The following is a 13,595-nucleotide window of genomic DNA, read 5'->3' as shown; positions in this document are numbered from 1 at the left end:
GGCCGCCCCGCGCCGCCCGGCGCCGCCGCCCGCCATGGCCGGCGCCCGGGGGAGGCGCCGCGCGGGCCGCGCCGCCGGGGAGAGGCCGCCCATGGCGCCGGGGCTGGGGCGGCCGGCCCCGCTTCCCGTTAAACCAGCCCGCGTTCACCTCCCTTTTGGTGCGATTTAAGACCATCTCCGACAGAAATATATATATATATTTCCCTTTTTAAAAGTTATTTTTTGTTGTTGTTTTTATTTTTTAGGGGAAATCACTCATCCTTCTGGCCTCGTGATGCCTCTAATCTCTTTAGAGCTCTCAGAGGGCTTTTGCTTTTAATTATTTTTTAGTTCTGAGCTGGGAAGCGCTCAGTCCCCATGTGATGCTCAGCAGGGAAGCGTCACTGGACCCCGAACCCACGTCCGTCCCGCTGGGAAAAGCGGCTTCTGCAGGGTCCTCCCATGCAGGCACTAAGAGGTGTTAAACGTGGCACTGCCAAGTGCCATCGCTCCTGGTCACAAACCTTTATGTCACCCCAAACTATCCCCCCATCTCCTCGCTTTCTGTGCCCTTCAGCTTCTTCTACACAGTTGTCACATCGCTCCCAAGCAGTGGCTTGGCCGAGAAATACATACTTAGTCATTTTAATCTTCCCCTTAAATCAGTCTCTCGCTTCTCCTTACACACAATCCTGCACTGTCACTGAAATCCCGATTGCTCGGGAAGATTTAGTGCATTTGCTGCTGCTGCAGGGCTAACGCTGCAGCGTGTTTGATCTCTCAAAGGGTAGCAGGAAGCGTTAGCATTTAACGCTTTGAAGCTTTTGCTGTCTCCTAAGCCTGCCTGATCATTTTATTGTAGAGCATTTTGGTTGGGAGATGGGGAGAGCCGTGGCAGCCTCATCACAGAAGGAGCAAGAGGCTGGTAATTAATCTTGGATGGAACAGGAATATGTGGAGTTTCAAGCAATTCCCAGGACAAGAGAGACAGATCAGTGCTGCACATCTGCACAACTGAGGGAAGAGGGAGAAGGCTCCTTAGGCCAGCTCCACTGTAAGAGAAAGTGCTCGGGAGACTCTCCTGATGCTCTTCTGTCCCTAGCTCCTCATCAACCCAAGAAGCAGAACTGGTGCTTGGACCAGTGCAGAGGAGATGGGAGGAACGGAATTAACAGAGCACTGAAATAATGTCTGAGACGGGTGCGAATGAGCCAGTCTCTTTAAGCAGATGTGCTTTAAAACCTACTGGATTCATTAGGTTGAACAGCGAGGTGTGGAGAGCTTTCACTTACCTCAAATAACCGAGCAAGTACCTTCAGAGCACAACATGTAACGGGATGAGATAGCTTTGAAACGGGATAAATGCACACGGGTGGCTGGGAAACAGGCAGGAGCAAGAGGTGATAAGAAATGACAAAGCCCGCAGACTCCGGCATGAAGAAGGAGACCTGCCAGGGCTGTCACAGCCAAAGTACCCAACAGTTCACAAGCAGCAAAGTGACTTATTTTACATCTGAACCATCCCCAGTGTCATCAGCTACCATATAATGATGACAGATTAAAGAATGAAAGAGAAAAGATGAAATAACTCAGGGCATCTGCTGGGAACTAATCCTTCTCAAAGGACAATACCTGCAATTCCTGGCTCTACACTGCTAGTTTGGGGGATTACAGATTACAGTGTGCAGGAGGAATTTTAAATATCCAGACACATGCCATGTGGCCCACATTTATACCAAAGGAAATTCTTGTGATAGAGAATTAATAAGGAAGGTTCAACACACACAAAAACTCGCCTGGCAGGGAAAATTTTCCCAGATTTCCCTTTTGCCAGCCAGGACAGACCAGCTGAAAATAAGAAAAATATAGATAAATTACTGCAGGGATTGAAAGCTTGTCCCAACCCTCCTGGCAGTGAGATGGGTTCTCCAGATGCTGGAATACCATGCAGCAAGTCCGTGTTCCAGGAGAGCACATTCCGAGTCCCTTAATTTAAACTGATGGCCCCATAGGATGAATCCTTGGCCCACTTTAAGCTCATGGTGTAATGGAAGGCAGTGTTAAAACCTGGACTCTGTAATTGGAGAAAACACCTGGAAACAGGAAGACCACTGAGTAAACAAGTCTTGACCATGCAGCGGCCCAAGAGCATAAATCCTATGGAAACCAGCAGGGAACAAGGAGTGTCCAAGCCTGGCTTCACATGGGGCTTTTCGAAGGGGCCAGGAAAACCAGAGGGATATTCAGTGCAGAAGAGGGGCCTGTGGCCTGGCCAAGGACAGCTGCGCTGCCACGGCGGGTCTCACCGGCAGCCACGGAAAAGTGCCAGGAAAGGGATGGGAAACGGGGGCTGCGGAGTGAAGGGAGGTTTGGCGAGAGGCATTTCAACTAGAACATTTAGCAGAAGAGCCGATGCTACTCAATCTGCATGGGCTGGAATTCCTCCCGTTTGCAGCCTGACCTTTTATATTCACTCTATACTCATCCATTTAGTGGTATCTTACAGTTCTTATACTCACTATCTCGTTAATCAAAAGCATTCGTTGTGTTCTACATTGCTAATTAGAGCACAGTACCTGTTTGGGGCTCCATGGGGAATGAAGCCACAGACCCAGTCGCGACCTGAAGTAACTGTGGAAACTTTGGGACTGCTAATGCTGGGAGCCAGCACTTGATGCATCACATCTGAAACAATCAGATAAATAGATCAGATCAAAACGTATGTGGAAAAACACTAAGACTGCCAGGCTTTTGAATCCAATAACCAATTCTGCTGAAAGCCTTCCAAGGGAATTTAATAACGCTGTAAAAATGAAGTGCAGGTTACAAAAAGATGCATTGGTTTTCTGGAGAGCTTTGTCTTATCTCCTTGTATGGTCGGGCAACAAGATCCAGCCTTTCTGCAAGGAGTGAGTTACTGCTTTTCATCTCTATCACATGATGCAACTTTCTGTATCAGAACTTGGAGGGAAATTTCTCGTGATATAATATAGGGTCACATCTTTTAATGGTGAAAATTGAAATAATTAAAAGAATCAGAGATCCTCAAATTGAATGCAACAGAGGAAATGGCCAGAAACAAGCTAAGCTGGTTGCACTTCCTGGAAAAGTGAGCCAAAAGTGGAAAAAACATCATAAATCAGCAACAGATTCTCCTCCCTTCCCTAAAGAAGGAAGTATAGAGGGCAGGAGCAAGATCCGAGACATGAGATCTCAGCACTTGCCAAAAGGGCCATGTTCCCATTACCTGCATTCCCGTACGATGGGGGAATCCCAGCTGGGGGCCAGCGCCAGGCCTTGGAACAGAGCTGCTCCTCGGAACAAACCTGCTAAACACGCGTGTGCTTAACTTTACATCTGCAATTAATCACTGTCCTCAGGAATGGAACTCTGCAGACACCTGTGAGCACAGGCAGATCTATTTGCAGAATTCTAGTCTAGAAGAGAGGAAATTTCATGGTCATTTCCAGGAAACACTCTTCTTTGTGAGTGGTGCTGAGCTCCACTTGGGTGTCTTGGTAAGCAATACTGCCAATAAGCTTTACCTTGTCAGGCGTTCGGGCAGCTAAAGAAAGTGCCTGTTTTTTGATGCCACTGAACTGCAGGAAAGCAGCAGCTTTCTTCCAGAAGCATTTGTGAGTCTATTAACAGCAAACTTGCTTACTGCCATATCTGAACACTTGCGTGGAAGAGAAAACAAGCAGAGTTTTAATGCAATACCAAGGATATTTCTAAGGGGAGCTAGAGCAATGCTGCTTATTTGCGATGGGGGGTGGGAAGGGAGGTGTTCAGTGTTGCCAGTATTCTGAGTTACTTGAAGAACAGGGCATTTTTATTTATGGAATTTCCTTAATCCACTATAAGAATCCTCTGGGCTAAACTGACTTCCTAGTATCCAAATCTCTTGGATAAGACAGCTTACTCCCAAGATGATTATTTACCAATAACCATTCCTCTAGGCCAAGCTTACCAGACAGTGTCTTTATCTCTGGGATGATGTTAAGTCCCTATCTGACAACCTTATTTCTCCGGGGGAATTACACAGGCATGAATTCAGAGACACATCTTTTTGTTTTCACAGCATGCTCAAAGCAACTTTATCTTCCCAAGTTGCTGAATAAACCAAATATTCTTTCACAAGAATGGAGAAAAATGTTCTGTCACCAAGGGCCACGTAGCTTCGCAGTGACCAGGGGAAAAGCTGCTGCAGGGCCCCAGGGAGAAGGAAGCTGAAGAGGATCCAGCCCTTGTTGCTGGAATTGCCAGGCAGGTGCTCACGGCTGCCAGGGTCAGGACGGAGCGGCGTGTCACGGTCAACAGCTAGTCCAGGAGCAGGGTACATGCAAGAACCTTGCTTCCATTTTTGTCCTTTCTTCTTCTCCTGTAACTTCATTCCAGAAATAGTACACACCAAGGAGCAAATTTAGCTGGGGATTTTTTGTTTTTTGCTAGAAAATAAAATGTTTAGTAGAACTCCTGCAAACCTGCATCAGACAGCAAACAAGCAATTTCAAAGAGCTGGCGCAGACTGGAATTACTGCCCATACGCTGACTAGATTACTCTGTAAATCAACATCTATTGTGAAACATTCTTAAAATCAACCCCTATTGTCACCTAGTCATTTCCAGCATAATGTAACAAGTCTGACAGATGGCTTTAAAGCAGGATCAACCCAAACATGCTTTTTATTTTACAAGACTTTTATTCCGTTTCACAGATTTGACTATTACAGCAGTGAAATTATTACAAGTGACTCATAACATTTAGTTCCAAATAAAAGTAGAAAAACACAAAAAGTATAAAGGAAAGTTAAATGAGATGTGATGTATGGTAAATGTGATTTAAGAGCACAGAAAAATGATATAAAAATACATTAGGATCAAGAATTTTGCAGACAGGTTTTGATTTAGTTACAATTTTGACACCACCTAGAAAGCACAGTATATTGAAAACTGTTAATTAGAAAGGCGATAAAATCCAACAGTATATAAAAGGCAAAAACAAAACAAAAATATGAAAAGAAAGATGTGTATGAGTGTGGGAAAGTCTATTTTATGGCAAACTTCCAATCCTTTGGCCACTATAGAGCGAAGTCAGTGGATTTCATATAAATTCTCTGTATAAAGGAATGTCTATGAATTGTGTACAATATGGCCCAGAATAAACATTTCATTTTCAGGCTAATAGAGCTCCTCACAGAGGAAAAAAAAAGGTGCTTATGTCACGGTTTCATCTCCCCGATATAATACTGTCCGGAATTGGACTAGTGCCCCAAAATACCATTTTAGGAACAACACGAATTCCTTTAATGGAAAGGAAATGCAGGAACCCGCCGACGCTGCGGAAGCAGGTGCTGGGCAACGGCTCCCTACTGCACCCCTGCTTTAGCTTTAAAGTTCGTGTGGTTGATGGGCAGGGGGTGAGCCTCCGTGTTGAACACCCAGTCATCCAGGGAGAGCACATCGTCTTCACAGAACAGAAGATAGAGGTACCTGGAGCCGCACGGCAACGCGAGGGAGGAAGGAGACACAAGGAGAGATTTAGGCCGCTCAAATGGGACTCCATGGTTTATGGTGATATGTTCCTTGCCTTGCTTTTCTGCTGGGGGAATGGGATGTGCACCTGCCCACGGCCACCCCACAAACATGAGCTCAGGATACCAGCAAAGGCAGATTTGTGCCAAGGATGAGATCAACTGAAGGCCACAGAGAAGTATACCCGGGCCATTTTCATGCCTCCTCTTTGTTCAGAGCAATAACCCGGCAGAGGGGCCAGCTCTGTCTCCCACTTGCTTAGCACAGCTCTGGATTGAAGGAAGCATCTTACAAACCCAGGGCAGAAGCAGGAACTCAGAGAGTGCCTGTGACAGCAGTGGTTCTGCAGAAAGAAGTTACTAAAGCTTCGCAGCACCTATAATCTTGTCCAATCTGCCCTGCAGATTGGATAAAAGACTTATCATGCAGAGGATAAAAGACTTATCATGCAGAAAGATGTGTAGCATCAAAAGCATTGATGATGTGGGAATTATGCTGTTCTGAAAGGCTTCTGTGATACTTACTTCAGAGTCTCTGCGAGGAAAAAACTCTGTTGCATGTTGTCATGGGTTGGGGTTGTGCTGTAAACATCTCGGATGCCAGAAAAACCTGCTTCTACTCTGCAGTGTTTTTCCAGGGCCTGAGAAAGGAAAAGAGATGTCAGTTACATACTGTAACATGGAGGAAGTCGTTAAGCATCATCAGTCCCATCACAAGTCAGTTTTACAAATCAAATTCCAGATTTCTTGTAGTTTCTTTCTCTCACTGAAGAGCATGGTGATTACGGCAGGAATAAAGCCAGTTCTAATGAAATAGCAAGAGAAACACAGACTGCCTAAGTTGGCTGATTGATTGACCTTGACGTTACACCCAAAGCAAAAAGAGGTCTCAAGTGGCAACTTGCTGTTTGCAGAGCCTCTTTTCCAGGGCACTAGATGAGTGACAATTCTGCCACTGAAGTGGGTCCCTGCTAGGATGTGGGGCAGCAGTCAACTGGCTATTGGATTAATTGGAAAGAGAGGGTCTTGCTGGTTGGGAGGTCTTTGCAGGAAGAAGAGGGAGAGGAGGAAGGGCAAAGGCAGGCCTGCCCCTTTTTTTCTGGCCAACTATAAACTAGTGGTTCTGAGCAGTCCACATATTCAGGTACAAGGACTGTTTCATTAATAGCAGGTTTCACTATCTGCAGCATTCCTCTCCATAAACCTCTACAGTTTTGATATAGGTCAAAAGGGAGAAGAAAATATTTACCATGATCAGCAGAGAAGCCCCACTAAATTGAGCTATTCTGTATATTTCTGCACCATTGCTAATGTGTCTTAGTGAATAATGCAATTCAAATCACTTTTGCTTTTTCTTGTCTGAAAAAGATTCTTGCAAGAATCCAAGAGCCTGGAGCTGTTATTACTGCCTGTTTCCCAGCCGTACCTTCACAGCCTCCCAGCCCCACTGCCTGTACTTGGGCTCGTGCGTCAGTCGCCACATGTACAGGTAACTTTCCACCACTTCTGGGCGCAGGATGTAGTAGCGCTCGCTGAGCCTCGTTGCCATGGCTTCACTTCCAGTGTCAAAGCGAAAGGCTTCGGGGCCAAGCTTGGTATCTAGACACAATCGCACGCGTGTAATGATCAGTTTGGACAGAAAGCAAGAAAACAGGTTGTGGAGGTGCTTTTAAGCTGCTAAGACTTCAGACATTTAAAATTGAGGCTTGTGTGAGGTCAGACGAGCAGATCAGTCGTGTTGGTGCAGCACATCAACCTAAGAGCTAATATCAAGATAGGGGCAATCTCTGGCCAGTATCTGCTCGGAGATCCCTCCTTACAACACAGGGACCTCTCCCTATGTGACACACAGGGAAACGAGCTTAGAGGTTGCTTGTGATTGAGCCACGTCAGGTTTCTCTTGCAGCACCCACAAGGCTGTGTTTAGGGTATTCATTTCATTTCTCTAAACGTTCTGCACACCTTCTCTAGGCCCTCAGGCTGTGCAGGAGCTGATGGTATTTGCTAGCTATGCTGTTTGTGGCCTGGGTGACATGCACAGCCACTCTCTGCAAAACAACGAGCTTGCTCAAACAGCAGCTCTGAGCCCAGGGCGGGCAGACTGTCCTTCCTGTGCTGATGGATATTGCTGAAGGTGAAAATCAGCTCCAGGCACTCACAGCCAGAGGGCTATTAGTTCGGGTGACTTGTTTCAGTTCTGTCAGTGCTAGAAAAAAAAAGAGTTATTTGCAAATATGATTTCAGTTTAGCCTGAAGTTTATTAGGCAAACATGCTGGATGCCAGCGGCCAATATGGACTTGCTGATGTGGTTTAGGTGTGAAACAATCTCTGGAAACCGTTAGCACAGACAGAGGTGGTCAACAAGGTCCTGGAGAGCACACTGCTGCTTTGCTGCCCGCAGGCTCCGAGGAGAGGTTTACTGCTTTTAAAGCAGCGGGTACAGGTCTCCAACACACTCTGGCTTCTTAACTGCTCTTCTCTATATAGTGGGACATCCTACAATAAATCACTGTTAATCTCCCTTTTCTGTCCGCAAAAGAATGTGAAAGGACAGACTCAAACTCTAGCCCTGCTGGCAGGAGGCAAGCTCTACAACTGGGATGCAGGAGCAGGATTCAGTCAGGGTTCATTTCCCAGCTCTGCCACCGCAGTTCACATCTGCCTCTGCTCCAGCCGTCTGTTCTGTGGAACAGGAAGGCTGTCACTGCCCTCCCTGCTGGATATCCTAGAGAAGGAAAGTGAGTGTCCCATGCAGGGACAAAAATGCTGCTGAAGCACAAGACACCCTGCTGCAATGCTCTGCCACACAAGAGCAGAGTCTCCTAAGGCTGTGGACTCTCCCCTACTCATGTTTCCTAGGCAGCCCACCCGGATTACCTGAGCGTGCGTAAGACTCATGACACGTGTGGGTTATTTCTGCAGCCAGGTCCATGTAATGTTGCTTCTTTTCTTCTCCAGCGTGTTCAGCTCCAAGTGCTATCATGCCTCCGGAGAAGCAAGCCAAGTGGCCCATTTTGTGATCCAAGATGCCACCCCTCCATTCAGCAATGTAGGTCAATCCTCCAGCAGACTTTTTGACCAAATGCTTTTCTATTGCCTAAAAGGGATGAAAATCAGGGTCTCAGGGTATTTTGTGGACAGCGTGGGGAGTGAGCTAACACGCCTTTGCCTCCAACATGCTGCTGAACAACGTCTCCCACAAGAAAGTAAGAGTAGAAACTCACTCCTTACCTCTAGCGCATCATCATACATCGTTTTAGCTTCAGAATCTTTCTTGTCTGACATCAGCCACGATTTGATGAGATATTCATAAAAGCTGTCCCCAAGCCCCCCAATGGAGACATGATCTGTAATAGGAAAGGCAAAAAAGAACATCAGGTTCATAATATACAATGAGCAGTCACTTCACAAAGAGCAAACAACCATGTCCTATTTAATGCCCTTGTTCTCTCCTCTCTCTTTTCAGTTTCCTGGGGAGAGCTTGCAGCAGTTTCTTTTTTAAAAAGGAAGAAAGGTGGAAAGTGCAATCAGAAGAAAAACGCTCTGTCATTTTACAAAGCATCAGTATCCCTTACCAGATGCTCAGAGGTCTTATTTTGCAACAGTTACTTACACTCTAACTTGAACGTGCTTTCTTTTTATGAAGCCACCATCATAAATCCCAGCCCAGTAAACTGAGAGCAATGGCAGATATTGATGGATCTCTGCCTAGATGAAGTCACTGGGCCCTGCCTCGCTGCCTCAGGAAAGGGAAAATGTATATTGGATCAGACAGAGCCGCCGGCAAGGGACTTACAGGGACCTCTGCATCCTGCCATTTGTATTCCTGGCTCATGGTGGGACTCTGTGTCCTGGGGAAGGCTGGGGTTGTTGGCATATTAAAATGATAAAGTTGGGTGCAAGGATGTGCACGGAATATCTTGTGGAGAAATCCGATTTTCAAGGCTATCTGTTCGGAGTGCACGTCGCTTTGACCTTACTGGAGAAGAGGATGCTAAGGAATTGCACTGTGAAACAGGCATGACAGCTGCGGGTTTCTGCCTGGGGGGAACTCGTGGATGGATTTATATCTTCAAACTATACCGCAGGGTGAAAAGCAGCACTAATTCCTTGAAGCAGTCAAGAACTCCCCTTTTTATAAGAGCAAGACAAATTACCCACCACAGATTGAACCAACCCTATTAATTAAAAGTGTCTAGCTCTGCATCTGCATGCTTCCTCATTTTTGACATAAGCAGACGCAGCAGGGTTTTTGGAGTAGCTTTTCAGATTTTTATTTTCCCTTTCAATGTATATATATAAAATCCTGAGGCTTATTCTAAGTGCTAAATCCTACCAACAGGAGAGATAACAGCCACGCATTTTCCTGACCTGAAGAGCAAATATCCCTGATACAGTGTGTCCAATGGTCCACAGAATAATCCAGAGCAAAACAACAAGATTAGATGTATGAATTCAGAGAAGAGGAGGACACACTATTTACAAACACCGGCTGCACAGTCTGTCTTTAAAAGAGAAACTCTGTGATCCTAAGTATGTCATTCATAAACTCGCCAAAGCAGGAGCTCTGGTACATAATTGCATTCCATATGGCATGACTTTGCCAGCATTCGCCTCCTGGGCACTTTGCATAAACAAATCTTTTATTTCAGCAGGGGACTGTGCTTTAATTTTCTAAAGGTAACAAATGCACCCAGAAGAGGTACAAAATTGCCTCTTCATTAGCAGACGTGCTCATTCGGCCAGGTCAAAGATGCACCTTTTAAGAAAATCACAGCAATTCCAAGAAAAGAACCAGCTTCCTGCAAAGAGCTTTAATGGCAAAAGAGAAAATGAGAGCCTGGCACCTATGGGGAACGTCTCTATAGCAGGCAGCAGCTGTCTCCTTCCTTTAGTCCTAATCTATTTCTCACTAGCAGTTTTGGAGGTGCAGAAGATGCTCCTCAGCATTTTGCCCCACTGGAACACGGATTCGGACCACAGGTCAGAAAATGGGCAACTGTCAGGAGAAGCCTGTGCCACGGGGTGTCCTTATGATGTGTAAGTCTAGGAGAGAGGATATCTGAAGACCTTTTTCATAAACCGCCTTATCCCAAATGAACTAATCAGATGCTACTTTTAATAAGCTCTGAGACTCAGCAAAAAGCCCCTTTATATGTCAGCAAAGGGTGGGAGCTGATCAGTAAAATGAAGTCAGATTTGTGGATATAAATAGCATTAAATTAGTGGTAGAAGTGATTAACAGTGAGCATCAAGCTGAGTATTTTAACCCTCTGAATTAAGAGCACAGCTCTTAATTTTTCCAAAGATTTGGTGACAATCAGTTATGGCAACAACAGAACTGAGAGCCTGAAACTTCATCTCTTCTCAACCCCAAGGAGCAGGTAGGATTAATGCTCATTTATGGGAGAATGTGCAGTGTGGCTCCCAGCTGGGAAGAGCCTAAAGAAAACTGCACCTCAGGGGTGCAAAGGGATGGGAGATTAACTTCGCAAGTGGAGCATATTGGAACAGCTCTGCAGAGACAAATGCAGAGGGAGGATGAACCAGCAAAGGGATAACTCGCAAAGTCAATTAACAGGACGGACATGGAAGCCTATCACTTTTTTATCACAGCACCAAAGAACAGCTCTGGCTTAATGGGACAACTGGAATTATCTAGGATGCTGCGTTGGGACAATTTTCAAGCCAAGCCCTGTCAGTCACCATTATTGGTGCTGATGTGGCAGTCAGAGGTCAGGGATTGCTCACAGCTAGTGCTCTCCCAGGGCCCCAGATGATGCAGCCGCCTGGCAGTTACAAACAGAGCTATTAATACTGTGGCTGGAAAGACCTACAGTGATCTAGGAGAGCCAACAGTGCAGCAGGACACAGGGACAGAAATATTGCAATGAATCAAATAAACCTGCTTAAGCAATATAATCCACTGACAGATTAAGAACAGCTCTGCTGAAGGAGAAATTTTATTTCTTTTAAAAGAGAAACATGAAATCCAGCAACATCCCTTGCCAAAATAAGCAAATCTCTAACAGAGGGGAAAGCTGAGGTCAAAGATCTGGGGCAGACAGAGTGCTAGATACCAGGGGGATCTGAAACTCTGCAAGCCACGGCCTCTCCAAATGGATCCCTATTTGATACATCATACTTAGAAAGCAAATCTCCTATGGCTTCTGCTCATAGCCTTCACAAGCAGCTGCTGAGGAGGCCCACAGGCTATATGAAAACTGTAGGATAAGTTCGTAGAGAGACGTGCTGATTTCTAATATCTACGTGATAAACCATGTACCATTACTCTCCCTGTAAAGGAAAGGCTCTAGTTCTCTTTGTGGAGGTGAGACACTCAGCTGGAAACAAGGCTGATGGACTAAGTGTACGATGATTATATTGCATCTTCCAAATCGAGTCACATTATCTAATCACATGTATAACGGGCTGCCTGACAAGACATTTCCTTGGCTCGCTGCTCTGACAGTTGCTGTATCTTCCTAAAGGATAATGGAAAGGCAGAAATGCTCCAGGCGGGGCTCAATGCACACTGCTACTTACGCTGCACCCAGTTGCCTGTCACCGGGCTGAGGAAGTTGGGATAGAGGCCCTGCGGCTTCTCCACTTTATTCAGGACTTTGCGGATGTTCATCACCTACAAGACATAAGACACAAAACCGTGTTACCTCACTGCAAAGGCTGTGTTTGGTTCTGCCTCTGAAGACTGGCTCCTCGGTTTTCATGCCTAGCTGAATGAGCACAGCAGCCTGTTATGTTGTGAATCATCAAACAAGTGGAGGCAGCAACATTTCTCTCCAAGGAAGGGGCTGTGACGGAGGAACTTTCCTCCTGGATCCTCAGGATAGTCTTTAGCCAGTTCTGTGGGTTTTTAGAAATGGTTCTGAAAACCCCACAAAGTCCCAGTTGGAAAAGCAGTGGAAGTAAATGCTCCAGCAGGAATCCTGAGGAATGGGTTTGTAATCTGGATGGGAATGCATGAGAGGCAGTGGGTGTTTTTTTTCCACGATCCAAAGGGAAAGGAGTGGCAGGGATGAGTGACTCACATGGCACTTAAATTCACCGTGTGCTCACTTAACCTGATGAATTGGGGCCTTTAATTTCAACAACAGACAGCTCCTTTAATATGCTAGAACAGATTTACTTATTCTCTAAAACCTCCCTTGGTTTCACTCCCATTAAATCCAATAGGCCTTTTCCATAAGGGATGAAGTTAAATGGTATGCAGCATAAATATTCTATTATAACCTACAGAGCAGCTAATACTCTCTAAACCTTTTATAAAATCAGACAATTTGTACGCCAAAAGCTGGCTACAGGCATAAGTCGGTGCTTCCAAGTAAGTCATCAGGCTGCATAATATTTACTGAAGTTTAGTAGCATGGCATATTAATGACATGTTTGAATAAAAGACACAGATGGACTTTATTCCTGCTAAAATCACACAAGTCCCAAGCTGCAAGCTAATGAGTTGATGTGTTCCTCTGATGCCATTTCCCACACGATGGGCTCTTTGAGCCCCTCTCCTCCCACATCTTCTCTCTCAGGGGGTATCAGGCTGAATGTGACACATTTTTTTGTGGCACACACAAGGCACGCTCGGCTCAGGACAGTCCACTAGAAAGGTTCTGCCCTTATCCGTTAGCTGGTTTATGAGTCCGAGATGGAAACATGTTACCCTGGGGATAGAGGCTTGACCCTGGCCCAGAACAGCACAATTTGAACACAGAATATGGATGCAATTCTGGCTCGCAATGTTGCATCTTCTTACCTTGTGTTTTCAGAGCTCACCTCTCTCTGTTTTCCTCCTCCATTTCTTTCCCCCATTTTTTTTCCACGTCCCTTTTCCTCTACTGGCCTTTTCTCAGCTCCCCCCTCCCTGCTCTGAGTAATTCATCATCATCATCAAGAATCATTAGCTTGTCTTTTTTTATTCCAAATTGCCAGTCTTTCTGTATCTTGCCTACAGAGTTTCCTGGGTTTCTAGCTTCCTCTTACCCTCTGCTATTCCTTCCTGCTCACTCCTCTGACATTTCTCTTGCTCATCTCACCCTTTGCTTTCCACACCCTGTTCTCCA

General features: G+C 45.7%; 1 protein-coding gene across 1 annotated transcript in view; it reads right to left on the bottom strand.

Moving 5' to 3' along the window:
• Nucleotides 1–4,662: 4,662 nt before the first annotated feature.
• The window catches only part of MAN1C1 (mannosidase alpha class 1C member 1), a 54,240-nt gene continuing 45,307 nt past the window's right edge, over nt 4,663–13,595 (bottom strand). The window contains exons 7-12 of the mRNA XM_010228653.2: nt 12,061–12,154; nt 8,746–8,861; nt 8,392–8,611; nt 6,940–7,112; nt 6,039–6,154; nt 4,663–5,472 (exon numbers count right to left, since the gene is read on the bottom strand). Coding sequence (XP_010226955.1) covers nt 5,349–5,472; nt 6,039–6,154; nt 6,940–7,112; nt 8,392–8,611; nt 8,746–8,861; nt 12,061–12,154 — 843 coding nt within the window. The 3' untranslated portion in view covers nt 4,663–5,348. The remainder of the gene's footprint in view (nt 5,473–6,038; nt 6,155–6,939; nt 7,113–8,391; nt 8,612–8,745; nt 8,862–12,060; nt 12,155–13,595) is intronic.

Source organism: Tinamus guttatus, unplaced genomic scaffold (assembly GCF_059628265.1).
Source record: "Tinamus guttatus ecotype Peru unplaced genomic scaffold, ASM5962826v1 Tinamus_guttatus_pri_ptg000397l, whole genome shotgun sequence".
In the NCBI taxonomy this organism is placed as follows: domain Eukaryota; kingdom Metazoa; phylum Chordata; class Aves; order Tinamiformes; family Tinamidae; genus Tinamus; species Tinamus guttatus.
Note: the sequence above shows the minus strand (reverse complement) of the source record. Positions and strands in the feature narration are given on the sequence as shown.